Source organism: Bos indicus, chromosome 18, assembly GCF_029378745.1.
Source record: "Bos indicus isolate NIAB-ARS_2022 breed Sahiwal x Tharparkar chromosome 18, NIAB-ARS_B.indTharparkar_mat_pri_1.0, whole genome shotgun sequence".
In the NCBI taxonomy this organism is placed as follows: domain Eukaryota; kingdom Metazoa; phylum Chordata; class Mammalia; order Artiodactyla; family Bovidae; genus Bos; species Bos indicus.
In genome coordinates this window covers 66,652,315-66,665,308 of record NC_091777.1, presented here as the reverse complement: position 1 = coordinate 66,665,308, position 12,994 = coordinate 66,652,315, and the positions used below count along the sequence as shown (strand labels likewise).

The following is a 12,994-nucleotide window of genomic DNA, read 5'->3' as shown; positions in this document are numbered from 1 at the left end:
GTCCGTGTGGTTGTGGCTCAGGAGTCCCGGCAAGGGCGGGCACCGACGCGGGTTACATAGTGGGCGGGGGGCCTAACCGGCACATCCTGCCCAGCAGAGCGAGCAGGCTCAGCGTCACCTGTGCGGCCCCGGGGCTCGCGGCTCTGGAACGCGGCTGCACATACTAGAATCTGCCCCAGAGCTCTGACACGCAGATGCTCGAGCCCCGCTCCGAGATTCTGATTTCACCTCTGGGAGCGACCTGCTCACCCGGACGTTTCAGAGCAGCCCGGGTGTTTCCACCTGCGACCCATCCACGCCTTTCCCAGTCCGTATGTCCCAGAAGTCAGACAGGGGACAAGGACTATTAAGCATCGTCCTGGCCAGTCACCAGCTTCTCCCGGGCCAGGTGCGCCCGGGAGTCCCAGGTCCCAGACGCCATCTCCTTGGCGACGACGCAGGCTCACTCCTTGCGGGAGCCCGTTACCACGGCAACCGGAGTCCTGGGGTGGACGGAGAGCCAAGCGCTGCAGGACTACACTTCCCAGCAGCCCCCGCGAGCGGGGCGTACCAGACGGCTCAGCGTGTCAAGAATCGGCCGGCAATGCCGGAGACTCAGAGACGGGGATCGAGAAGATCCCCTGGAGGAGGGCACGGCAGCCCGCTCCAGTGTTCTTGCCTGGAGAATCCTATGGACAGAGGAGCCTGCGGGCTGCGGTCCACGGGTCCGCAAAGAGTCGGACACCACTGAAGGGACTGAGCGCGCACCCGCGGGGGCGGGGGTCCCGCCCGTCCTCGCAGCCGCGCCCCTCTTCAGAACCGTGGCCCGGAGCAGGAGGGTGGAAGGCTCCGCGCTGCGAGCGGGCGGGGACGCGGGGACCCGCGCCGGCCACCCCGGCGAGTAACGGGCATCTCGCGCGTTCCCGCGACCCTAGCCTGCAAGCGGGGCGCCCAGGCGTCCGCCACCCCGGATCCCACCCCAGCGCTGCACGCGGGGTCCCGGCGGGGCGGACCGGCGCACTTCCGGTCCGCGGGCTCCGGCCCGGGCGGGCACCGCTGTCGGCCGTTCAGTTCCTGGCGGGCCTGTCCGTTGTGTTTCTGGCTCCGGCTCCCGCGTCCCGGTCGTGGAGGCCGAGGCCCGGGCGGCTGCACCACCGGGAGGACGGGCGTGGGAGGGAGTTTGGCGGCACGCAGACTGCGCTCCTCCCGCCCTGCTGTGCGTCCTGCTCCGCCCTTCCGCCGGGTGCAGGGACAGACGCTAGGGTTCTCCCGGGCCCTCGGTGGGGGTGCGGTTGGCTTAAGATAAGAGGTGGTGGAGCCGCCCCCGGCCTGCCCTCCGCGCTTCAAAGCTGCCTCTGTTGATTTCCAGGAAAATCTTAGCCTCAGGGGTCGTGTCCGGGTGCTGAGGACGCTGAGCCTCGCTCACCTCCTTCCCACGGAAGCTGGCGTGCGGTCTGCAGGACGCGGCCCGGGAGACATTGGCCCCCCCAGCCTCCCTGCGGGCCCGAAGGTCCTTGAGCCCAAATCTCATTCACCGGCAGCCAGTTAGGAAGGCTGGGCCAGCCCGCAGCGTGGAGGTCGTGGTCTCCCAGGGCAGACGGGAGGTTACTGTCAGACACCTGGAACAATTGCAGTTTGGGGTCAGGGACGGGCTCCCGGCTGCCCTCGCCAAGCGCAGCCCCAGATCCTGGGTCCGTGGCTGGCAGGTGGTCAAGTACAGGAGAGGTGGCTCGATGATGCAGCCTCGGAGCAGGGCAGCAGAGGCAGAGACATAGCCACGCTCTGCAGCTTCCATCTGCCAGCTCTAGTGCTGGGATGTGCAGAGGAGCCACCTGTGGGGGCAGGGTGTCTGGAGGCGCCCTCAGCCTTGCCTCCTGTGAGTCCACGGCCCCTTCCTGCAAGATGGGGCTGCAGCTTCCAGGTACCACCCCATCACCCGCGACCTTCTGTCTGGCACTGAGCAGTCATCGGAGGGCATCACTGGGGGTCAGGAGAGGCCCCCTCCCCAGGCAACCCACCCATCCCATCGAGGGTGCTGGGCTGGTCTCTGCACGTGTGGCTACAACTGACTGGGCAGCTTGAAACAACAGGACTTGATTCAGTTCTACAGGCCAGTCGTCTGAAATCAAGGTGTTGGCAGGCACAGCCTCCGAAGGCTCGGCACTCCTGTGGGGTCCCCTTCTCTGTGAGGGGCCGGGTTCACACTTGGGTTGCAGCTGTACAAAGAGAAGGGGTGGCAGGGTCCCCACATCAGCACTCATGGCTCCCTTGTGCGTGGGGACCCCAGATCCTCGCCTGCCGGCGTCCCTGGGCTGGCCCCGTTAGTAGAGGGTCCTGGCAGCCACCCCAGCAGCTCTGCAGTTGGTCCCCTGCAGGGTCATACTGGCTTCTTGGAGGCAGACCAAGGAAATCTGTTAAACCTGCAGAGGCAGAGACTCAAGCGAGGCTGGGGAGGTAGCAGCCTGGGCCTGCCCTGCAGACCACCCCCTGCCCCACCGACCCCTGCCAGAGAGTAAGGCCGACCCCTGTGGGAGGCAGATGCTGAATGAGGTGGGCAGTGGTGGGAGCCAGTGCCCCCCGGGTGTGGAGCCAGGGCTCCAGAGTCCGACAACCTGAGCCGCACATCCTGCCAGAGTCAGGCCTCGTGGAGTCACAGCTCCTCATCTGTGGTGACTGAAGTGCCCTGCACTTGGCCTCCACAGGGCAATAATGGGCCCTGCGCCCCAGCATGCTGCCCATTATTCCCAGCAGGTGTCTCCATCTTCCCACAAAGCATTTTCTTCTTGAAGCGAGTGGATTAAGAGACACCTGGTTGAAGAGAAGTCTGTGCCCTGGGGAGAATGCTGTCAGATCAGATCAGGTCAGATCCGTCGCTCAGTCATGTCCGACTCTTTGCGACCCCATGAATCGAAGAACGCCAGGCCTCCCTGTCCATCACCAACTCCCGGAGTTCACTGAGACTCACGTCCATCAAGTCAGTGATGCCATCCAGCCATCTCATCCTCTCTCGTCCCCTTCTCCTCTTGCCCCTAATCCCTCCCAGCATCAGAGTCTTTTCCAATGAGTCAGCTCTTGACATGAGGTGGCCAAAGTACTGGAGTTTCAGCTTTAGCATCATTCCTTCCAAAGAAATCCCAGGGCTGATCTCCTTGCAGTCCAAGGGACTCTCAAGAGTTTTCTCCAACACCATAGTTCAAAAGCATCAATTCTTCGGCGCTCAGCCTTCTTCACAGTCCAACTCTCACATCCATACATGACCACTGGAAAAACCATAGCCTTGACTAGACGAACCTTTGTTGACAAAGTAATGTCTCTGCTTTTCAATATGCTATCTAGGTTGGTCATAACTTTCCTTCCAAGGAGTAAGCGTCTTTTAATTTCATGGCTGCAGTCACCATCTGGAGTGATTTTGGAGCCCAGAAAAATAAAGTCTGACACTGTTTCCACTGTTTCCCCATCTATTTCCCATGAAGTGATGGGACCGGATGCCATGATCTTCGTTTTCTGAATGTTGAGCTTTAAGCCAACTTTTTCACTCTCCACTTTCTGTCAACCCTGCGTTAATCTTCTGATGTAAAAACTGCTTGGTGTGCAGTCAGCTCGACCATGGACAAAAAGCTGATGTTTTATTTTACCTAACAATTCCCAAGACCTTGTTTTTATTATAAAAATATCACTTAAACACATATGCACTCACCTCCTGTCAATGCAATCTTGTCCCTGTGGCGGGGCTTGGATGACTTCTGGATGTTGGTGGGTGGGCTGGCCCCAGCCACCTCAAGTGGACACCCCAGCATGCCAAAGGCAAGAACACCTTATGCCCTGAGTGCCTTCTGGTTTTGAGATGCAATTCACAGAACATAATTGAACCATTTCAAAGTGTACAATTCAGGTTGGTTTTTGTTTTTGTTATATTTTTTAGTTCATGTATTTTCTGTGCTGTGTGATTGTCATCATCACTAATTCCAGTACATTTCCACACTCCAAAATGAAACTCTGCTTATTAAGCCATTACTCCCCTTTGTTCCTCCCCTCAGCCCCTAGCAACCACTAATTCACTTTGGATCTGCTTGTTCTAGATTTTTCATATAAATGGAATCATATAATATGTGGCCTTTTGGTGTCTGGCTTCTTTCCCTGACCGTGATATTTTCTGTGGTCTGAGCATGTACCAGTATTTCATTCCTTTTTATTGCTGAGTAATATTCCATCCTATGGGTAGACCACAATTCATTTAGCCATTCATCAGTTGATGGACATTTGGGTTGTTTCCACCTTTTGGTGGTTAGGGAAAATTCTGCAGTGAACATTAGTGTACAAGTGTTTGCTTGAACGCCTGTTTTCACTTCTCTCACGTAGGACTGGACGTGTGGTGTACTGTTTGACCACTGCGGGCACGTCCAGGCAGCCATCCACAGCGGCTGGCTGCACTGAGGGTGCATTCTGCACTTGCCTTTCCCCGGCCAGCTCTTCCCGCCCATCTGTCCTCGGCAGGGCAGACTCTGTGTGGGCCGGGTGCTGGATGCCTGAGCAGTTAAGCCGCAGCGGGTGACACACAACAGGGCCTGCCGCCCACCGCTCTGCCCATCCTGGCGTATGAGTGACGCCTTTTGGAACCTGCGGCTGGTCTACTTACTTGCACAACAGGCTTCAAATTCTAGAGAAACACCTTCCTTGACCTCCCCCAGGAGTCACAGCTGCTGACCCCAGCTCTGTCGGTCTGGGCTGGCGTCCACTGTGGGTCAGGTTGTTCCCACCTGCTGCTGAGCCAGCGCACCTGGCTCCCCACAGCCCCATTCTCAGCATCTCAGGTGGACAGGCAGCATGGCGGCCAGCCCACGTCCCGCCTGGGATGAGCATCCTCGGACTCCAGCCCACGAGCTCTGGGAAAGCAGAGCTTCTCGTCACATCCTCCCACGTGGTGACAGGTGATCATCAGGGCCCTGGGGACAGTTTGGCATGGGTCATGGCATGCCAGTGTTCACCATCACCCCAATATCCTCACGCCTGCTTGGAGAAGGGGCTCCCAGCACCCATTCTTCAGTCTCAAGCTCCAGCTGGCTAATTTGTCAGGTGGAGAAACCGAGGGACAATGTGGTGAGTTGCCACAGAGCACGGGAGGCACTGGATTTCCAAGGAATTACCCGATCAATGCCACCAATGGGGGGAGAGGCCTTCACCTCCCTGGGTTGAAGGCCAGGCCCACACAGGCCCAGAGGGGACGGGAGATTGTGCAATGGCCACGTGTGTGTGTGATGAGTGTGTGTGATGTGCGACCTGTGTGAGAACCTCAGGTCCTGCCTGTCTGTATGGCCTCCTCGTTTCTCTGGGGAATGCCTCAGACCAGTTACTTGCCGAACGCAGGACCAGACGGGACGCTCTTACTCGGGGCCTTCAGCTTCCGGATTCCGACAAGCAGTCCCTGATGAGCAGAGCAATTGCAGCTCCTGTGGCCCCTCACTGTCCGCAGGCCGCACCTTCCTCTGCAATCTCACCTTTAACCAATTCACCGCGGCTGATTTCCACTCAAAAACCTTTTCCCCAGAGCTCTGACCACTGATTCATCTCTGCGGCTGTAGTTGAGATTTTTTGTTTAGTCTCTAAGTTGTGTTGGCTCTTTGGGACCCTATGGATTATAGCCCTCCAGGCTCCTCTGTCTGTGGAATTTCCCAGGTGAGAATACTGGAGTGGGTTACCATTCCCTTTTCCAGGGGAGCTTCCTTACTCAGGGATTGAACCCGTCTCCTGTTTGGCAGGCAGGTTTTTTGTGGTTGGGATATCCAAGGGAAAAATAACCTGCCTGTGAGGGCTGCCAGCGGGATCCTGAAAAGAAGCCGTGTCCAGTCTTTCTGACATGTCTGGGGCAAAACGTGTAACCTGACAGCCGCTAGTCCCCAGACAACTGCGTGTGAGTGATTGCAAAACTGACCGGAAGGCAGCAAACCCATTCAGCGTGGTTATTGACTGTTGCTGTGGCTGAGCCTCTGGGGGTCAAGGTTCGCCCTTTGCCCCTGGAGCCCAGCTTTCCGGGAAGGGCGCGGGGGTGAGCCCCGCCGCCGCGGCTGCACCTTATAACCCCACAGACAGCCCTGAGGCTGCGGGACGTGGACCATGTCTGCTTGGGCAGCCCTCCTGCTGCTCTGGGGTGAGGCTGGGTCCTGGGGTGGCCGGGGGCTGGGGGGAACGGCAGTGAGGCCTAACAGCTGGGTCTCTGCAGGTCTGTCCCTGAGCCCAGTGACTGAGCAGGCGACGTGTGAGTGGGCCAGCCTGGGTACGGAGGGTGCTGCGGGGTGAGCCCGCGGGTGGGTGCCCGGCTCTGACTGCCTCCCCTACTCAGTCTTTGACCCCAGGCCATCCCTGTGGGCCGAGGCCGGCTCACCGCTGGCACCCTGGGCCGATGTGACGCTGACCTGCCAGAGCCCGCTGCCGACCCAGGAGTTTCAGCTCCTCAAGGATGGCGTGGGCCAGGAACCGGTGCACCTGGAGTCCCCTGCCCATGAGCACAGGTTCCCGCTGGGACCAGTGACCAGCACCACCCGGGGCCTCTACCGCTGCAGCTACAAGGGCAACAACGATTGGATCAGCCCGAGCAACCTGGTGGAAGTGACCGGAGCAGGTGAGTGTGGTCCACGGCCTGGAGGCAGGAGGCGGGCTGCTGGGGAGGCTCCTCTGCTCACGCCTCACCCTCCCTGTGCTCTTGCTGCCGCTCCAGAGCAGCTGGTGGCCTCGGGCAGTTCCGGTGCTGTCTCTGAGCCCAGTGTCCCCATCTGTTAAATAAGGGTGACTGGGCTTCCCTGGCGGCTCAGTAGTAAAGAATCCACCTGCCAGTGCAGGAGAGGCCAGTTCAATCCCTGGGTCGGGAAGACCCCCTGGAGGAGGGCATGGCGACCCGCTCCAGTATCCTTGCCTGGGGAATCCCACTGTCAGAGAAGCCTGGCGGGCTACAGTCCGTGGGGTGCCAAACAACTGGACAGACTTAGTGACTGAACAAAAAGAGGGTGATGTTTTCACCAACCCTAGAAGGCTGTGAGAATAAATGATTGAATCCCCAGGAAGCTGTGGGCAGGCTGGCCCCATGCCTTCCACTTGTATTCCCGGCTCACTCCCCCATCGAGACGTCCATCTTGGCTCCCTCACACTGTCAGGAGCTTGGAGGTCCAGGTCGGGCTGGGCCCCCATGTCTCCCAGCTCAGGCAGAGTTACCCAAGACCCCTGTCCCGCTGTGACCCCTGCCCCATCTGCAGAGCCCCTGCCCGCACCCTCGATCTCAACCAGTCCCGTGTCCTGGATCACACCCGGCCTGAACACCACACTGCTGTGCCTCTCGGGACTTCGAGGTGTGACTTTCCTGCTGAGGCTGGAAGGAGAGGACCAGTTTCTGGAGGTGGCTGAGGCCCCAGAGGCCACGCAAGCCACCTTCCCGGTCCACCGGGCTGGGAACTACAGCTGCAGCTACCGGACCCACGCGGCAGGCACCCCCTCGGAGCCCAGTGCCACAGTGACCATAGAGGAGCTAGGTGAGTGGGTGGGCCAGCCCAGAGGGCTTCCTGGGGGAGGAGGCTCCTGGAGGACGAGAAACTACCCTGGACCCTGAGCAGCCCCACCCAGGACGGCTGTGGGAAGCAGCGGCCTGCCTGGGGAGCTGCGTCGGAACCCACCACAGGCAGGCTGTTCCTGGGACAGAGGTCTGGGGGCTGGGCGCCCCCCCAGCGGCCTCCCCAGTGACACACCCCTCCCTGCAGACCCGCCGCCGGCGCCCACGCTGACAGTGGACAGGGAGTCGGCCAAGGTCCTGAGGCCGGGCTCGTCTGCCTCGCTCACCTGCGTGGCGCCCCTGAGCGGCGTGGACTTCCAGCTGCGGCGGGGCGCGGAGGAGCAGCTGGTACCCCGGGCCAGCACCAGTCCGGACCGCGTCTTCTTCCGGCTGAGCGCGCTGGCCGCGGGCGACGGCAGCGGCTACACCTGCCGCTACCGGCTGCGCAGCGAGCTGGCGGCCTGGTCCCGGGACAGTGCGCCGGCTGAGCTGGTGCTGAGCGACGGTGAGCCTGCGGGACGAGACCGCGGGGCTGCGAGGGCTGCGAGAGCCCGGACGGAGCCCGGACGCGGCCCTGCCCGTGCCCGGGGCGCGCTCTCCCCCGCGAGCCTAAGGCGAGGAGCGCAGGGCCGGCCCCGGTGGGCCCTGAGGCCGCTGTGGAGGGAGCCAAGGGGGGGCTGCAGGACCCCTAAGGACTCGGACCAGGGGCGTAAAGCTCAGGAGAGGTCGTCGGGGGCTCGGGGGTGCTCCTTCCACAAAACGCGCCCGCACCCCGTTTTCCTGCGCTTACGGACTAGTGCGGAGAGCGTAGGAATGTCCGCGTCCGGCGAGGACCGGGCCGGGTCGGGAGGAAGGCTCCGGGGTGGTCTCAGCCGGCTTCCCGGGAGGGAGCAAGACGGATCTTTCTGGGGGAGGATCCGGTTTGTGCGCCAGCCTCCCGCGCGCTCCCCGCAGGGACGCTCCCCGCGCCGGAGCTGTCGGCCGAACCCGCGATCCTGAGCCCCACGCCGGGCGCGCTGGTGCAGCTGCGGTGCCGGGCACCGCGCGCCGGCGTGCGCTTCGCCCTGGTGCGCAAGGACGCCGGCGGGCGCCAGGTGCAGCGCGTCCTGAGCCCCGCGGGCCCCGAGGCCCAATTCGAGCTGCGCGGCGTCTCGGCGGTGGACTCGGGCAACTACAGCTGCGTCTACGTGGACACGTCGCCGCCCTTCGCGGGCTCCAAGCCTAGCGCGACCCTGGAGCTGCGCGTGGACGGTGAGCTGCGGGCACGGCGGCCCGGAGCCCCCTTCTACCCGGGCGCCTGTCCCGGGATACGACGGGAGGCGCCCGGGGCCTGAGGGGGTGGGGTCGGCCTCCAGGGCCCCGGGGCGCCCCGCCTGGTGGCCTGTCTGCCACCGCCGTGAGCGCCGGGCAGGTGGGGCGCTTTGGTGGAGATCGTGGAGGGCGGATCCAGTTTTTAGGGTTCAGACTCCTAACCGCTCTGCACTGGCTCGTGCGCCACGCGCCTGTCGGTGGTCGTCAGATTAGGATCCCGGCCCTCCTGGAGCCCAGGTGCCTACGCGGAGGGTCCAGGTGTAATTCTCGCCGAGCCCCCCCGGCCCTGGGTCTGTGTGCTCCTCGGATTTCAGCGTCCGGGACTCCTGGCCGCACAGGTCCCACCTCTGGGCCGCTGCCCCGGCTGTGCCCTTCGCAGGAACCCCACTCCGCTGGGCGGGTGGCGTTTTCCTCCTGGGCGCTGTGTGCCCGTGATGGGGACCCCTGGGGGGCTCAGACCTCATGGCAGGTCTGGGGGGTGGGGCGGGGAGGCCCGCCGGCTACAGCGCAGTGCCGAGGGTCGGAGGCGGGGCGAGGAGCCTCACTTGACCTCCCGCCGCTCGCCCAGGGCCTCTGCCCAGGCCGCAGCTCCGGGCCCTGTGGACTGGGGCCTTGACTCCGGGCCGCGATGCCGTCCTGCGCTGCGAGGCCGAGGTGCCCGACGTCTCCTTCCTGCTGCTGCGCGCGGGCGAAGAGGAGCCCTTGGAGGTGGCTTGGTCCACCCACGGCCCCGCGGACCTGGTGCTGACCTCCGTGGGGCCCCAGCACGCCGGCACATACAGCTGCCGCTACCGCACCGGCGGGCCCCGCTCCTTGCTGTCGGAGCTCAGCGACCCGGTGGAGCTCCGGGTGGCAGGTGAATTGAAGCCCCAGGAGGAGGGGGTTGCGATCCAGGTCTTTGCCCCGACGGTACTCTCCTCCAGGGCTGCGCTTTCATGCGCCCTTCCAGGGCTGACATTGGCTGGTGGGCCTAGACTGCTGGGTGTGTGTGTGTGCGTGTGTGTGTGTGTCGGGGGACTGCAAGGCAGGGCGGGGTGTGGTCACGAGCACCTGTAGGGGGCGGTGGGGGCATGTTTCCTCGCGGGCAGCTGACCAGTCCCCGCCCTGCTGAGGCCTCAACGAGGCCCGCCCTGACTCATCAGGGAGGACGCAGGGAGCCTCCCTCCCCACCATCTCTTTTGTCCACTTGGTCCAGGAAGCTGACCCAGTGGCCGACTCGGGTGCTGATAGTATCCTCGGGAAGTCCTTTCTCCAGCCTGCCTCTGATGCCTTGTGCTGCAGCGGGAAGCTGGAGTTCTCCCTGGGAGCAGGGGGAATGGCCGCCTCTCCCTGATCCATCCCAGGAACTAATAAATGTGCAGACAGCCTTTAAGACGTGTCTCTGGCCCATGGTGGTCCAGGTGCGGGGGGCGGGAGCCCCCGGGCTGGGATCCTGAGTCCTGAAGGTGGGTGGGCTCTGGGATGGATCCTGAGGGTGGAGGCCCCTTCTCTTGCTTTCTCCCATTAAGCTTCCTCCTGCTCCCCAGTCCCCTCCGCCCAACCCTCGCAGGTGTGGGAGGCAGCTGAAGCTCCGGACCTCCTTGACTGGATGGGAGGCGGTTCAGAGGCTGCATTTTGCAGCTCTCTTCCCGGCTCAGCGGCCACCAGGTGGCGATGCGGGGCTGTGTCCCGCGCCAAGGCCGGGTCGCCCACCCCGCAGCCCAAGGCCGCGGGAGGGGAGGGGTCCTCTCTGCTCTTCCCCACGGTCCCCGAACTGGACCCCTCCTGGACCACTGACCGGCCCTAGCCTGGCCCTCCAGGTGCTGACATACATCAGTTGTGAGTAAGGCTAGCATTATCAACTAATGCTTGCTGCTGCTGCTAACTCGCTTCAGTCGTGTCCGACTCTGTGCGACCCCATAGACGGCAGCCCACTAGGCTCCCCCGTCCCTGGGATTCTCCAGGCAAGAACACTGGACTGGGTTGCCATTTCCTTCTCCAGTGCATGAAAGTGAAAAGTCAAAGTGAAGTCGCTCAGTCGTGTCCAACTCTTCTCGACCCCATGGACTGCAGCCTACCAGGCTACTCCGTCCATGGGATTTTCCAGGCAAGAGTACTGGAGTGGGGTGCCATCGCCTTCTCCAATCAACTAATGCTTGGTGAACTGTTTTTGCAAGAAATTTGCCTATTTCTTGAACGGAGAGGTCTGATTGACTGGCACAGAATTGCTCATAGCACAGCTGTAGTCTTCTCATGCCTGCAGGGTCTATAGGGATGCCACCTCTTTCATGACTGATGCTGTGTCCCTTCTCCCTCTCTGTCTAGCTGGAGGTTTATCAATTGTATTTATCTTTATATTTATCTTTATCAAAGAACAGATTACCTTTTGAGAGTGCTCATTTTGGTACTCTTTTCTATTTTGTGATTCACTACTTGCGTCATTCCCTTCCTTCTACTTAATTCTGAATTAATTTCTTTTTCATTTTCTTCAGGTGGAAACTTAGACCATTCACTTTTGGGGGTAAACATTAGTAACAGCTTAAAATCAGACTTCAAAAGCTTTATCTTAGCTTAAATCATGGGAAATTACTCATTTCTGGATAAACAAAGTTTGACCTTTGGCAGCTTCATCCATTACATCCAGTTGGTTGATGACATTGGTCAGTTCTTTTGTATCCTTACTGGTTTTCTGTTTTGTTCTGTTGATTCTAGTGAGAGGGGTGTTGAAGTCTCCAATTATAATTTGTGAATTTAAAGTCTATTATTTTCTTTCAGCTCTATCAGTTTTTATTTCCTGTTATTTTAAGGCTTTGTTGTTAAATGCATACATTATTTGGAACTGTTATGTCTTCTTGGTGAATTGTCTCTTTATCACTATGTAAGTTCTCTCTTTGTTCCTAGTAATTTTCCTTGTTCTTAAGTCTACTTGGTTTGATACTAATATAGCCATTGCAGCATTTTTTGATGTGGAGATTTCATAATATATATCTTTCCCCACTCTTTTACCTTAAGCTTACCTAATTACATTTATTTTTTAAATATTTATTTATTTGGCTGCACTGGGTCTTAGTTGGGGCCTGAGGGTCTTTGTTGCGTCATGCAGGATCTTCCCCTGGGACACATGAACTCTAGTTGTGGCTCAGCAGCTTCGGAGCACGTGGGCTCAGTAGTTGTGGTACTCAGTTTCTACGCAGCATGTGGGATCTAGTTCCCTGACCAGGGATCAAACCCGTCCCCTGGATTGCAAGGTGGATTCTTAACCACTGGACCACCGGGGAAGTCCCTATATCATCACACTGAAAGTTAAGTTTCTTATTTTCTTTTTTAAAAAAATTCATTCTGGCAAATTCTTTTAATTGGTATGTTTAGATCACTTATATGTAACAATGTATAAGCTTATGGTTTGGTCTGCCTTTTTCTTTCCTGTTTGCTCCTTTTGTTATCTGTCAGTTTTCCCTTTCCTGCTTTCTTTTGGGTTGTTTCTCAGCTTCCTTTTTAACTCATCTGAGTTTTTGATCATCTGTTTCAGTTCATTTCAGTCACTCAGTCATGTCCGACTCTTTGCGACCCCCATGGACTGCAGCATGCCAGGCTGCCCTGTCCATCACCAACTCCTAGAGCTTGCTCACATTCATGTCCATCGAGTCGGTGCTGCCATCCAACCCCCTCATCCTCTGTCATCCCCTTCTGTCTTCAGTCTTTCCCAGCATCAGGGTCTTTTCCAATGAGTCAGTTCACATCAGGTGGCCAAAATATTGGAGCTTCAGCATCAGTCATTCCAATGAATTCTCTTTGTATAGTCTTTTTAAAAGATTTCTCTTGGGATTACAGTATGCATACTTAACTCTTTGCAGTCTACTTAGAATTAATACTTTACCATTTAAATGGGATGTAAGACCTTAATAAAGATTCATTTCTTCCCCTGAACTCCTTCTCCTTTGAATAAACAAAGTAGATACACATCTCACAACAAAGTGGGTATGATAGTGCTCTGAGTGCTGGGGTGGGGAGGAGATTCAGTTCCTCAGTGAAAGAGAGCGGGAGGGTGGGGCGGAAAGGGGGAGTCAGATGCCAGCAGTCAGGGCCAGTGCTCAGAGCCTGCATCAGGTGCTGCACAAGGCGGGTCTCATCATCCCCTCTCCTGACCGAGCCGGTCACTAAGGCTCAGGGAAGTCACTTACCTGGGGTCCC

At 59.1% G+C, this 12,994-nt stretch overlaps 1 protein-coding gene across 1 annotated transcript; it reads left to right on the top strand.

Moving 5' to 3' along the window:
• The first annotated feature begins 5,976 nt into the window (after positions 1-5,976).
• A1BG (alpha-1-B glycoprotein) lies at positions 5,977-10,196 on the top strand. The gene is made up of 8 exons (XM_019978155.2): positions 5,977-6,124; positions 6,197-6,232; positions 6,317-6,595; positions 7,224-7,496; positions 7,722-8,018; positions 8,468-8,764; positions 9,393-9,680; positions 10,020-10,196. The coding sequence occupies exons 1-8, from the start codon at positions 6,091-6,093 to the stop codon at positions 10,025-10,027; spliced, it is 1,512 nt and encodes a 503-aa protein (XP_019833714.2). The 5' UTR covers positions 5,977-6,090; the 3' UTR covers positions 10,028-10,196.
• Positions 10,197-12,994: the final 2,798 nt, after the last annotated feature.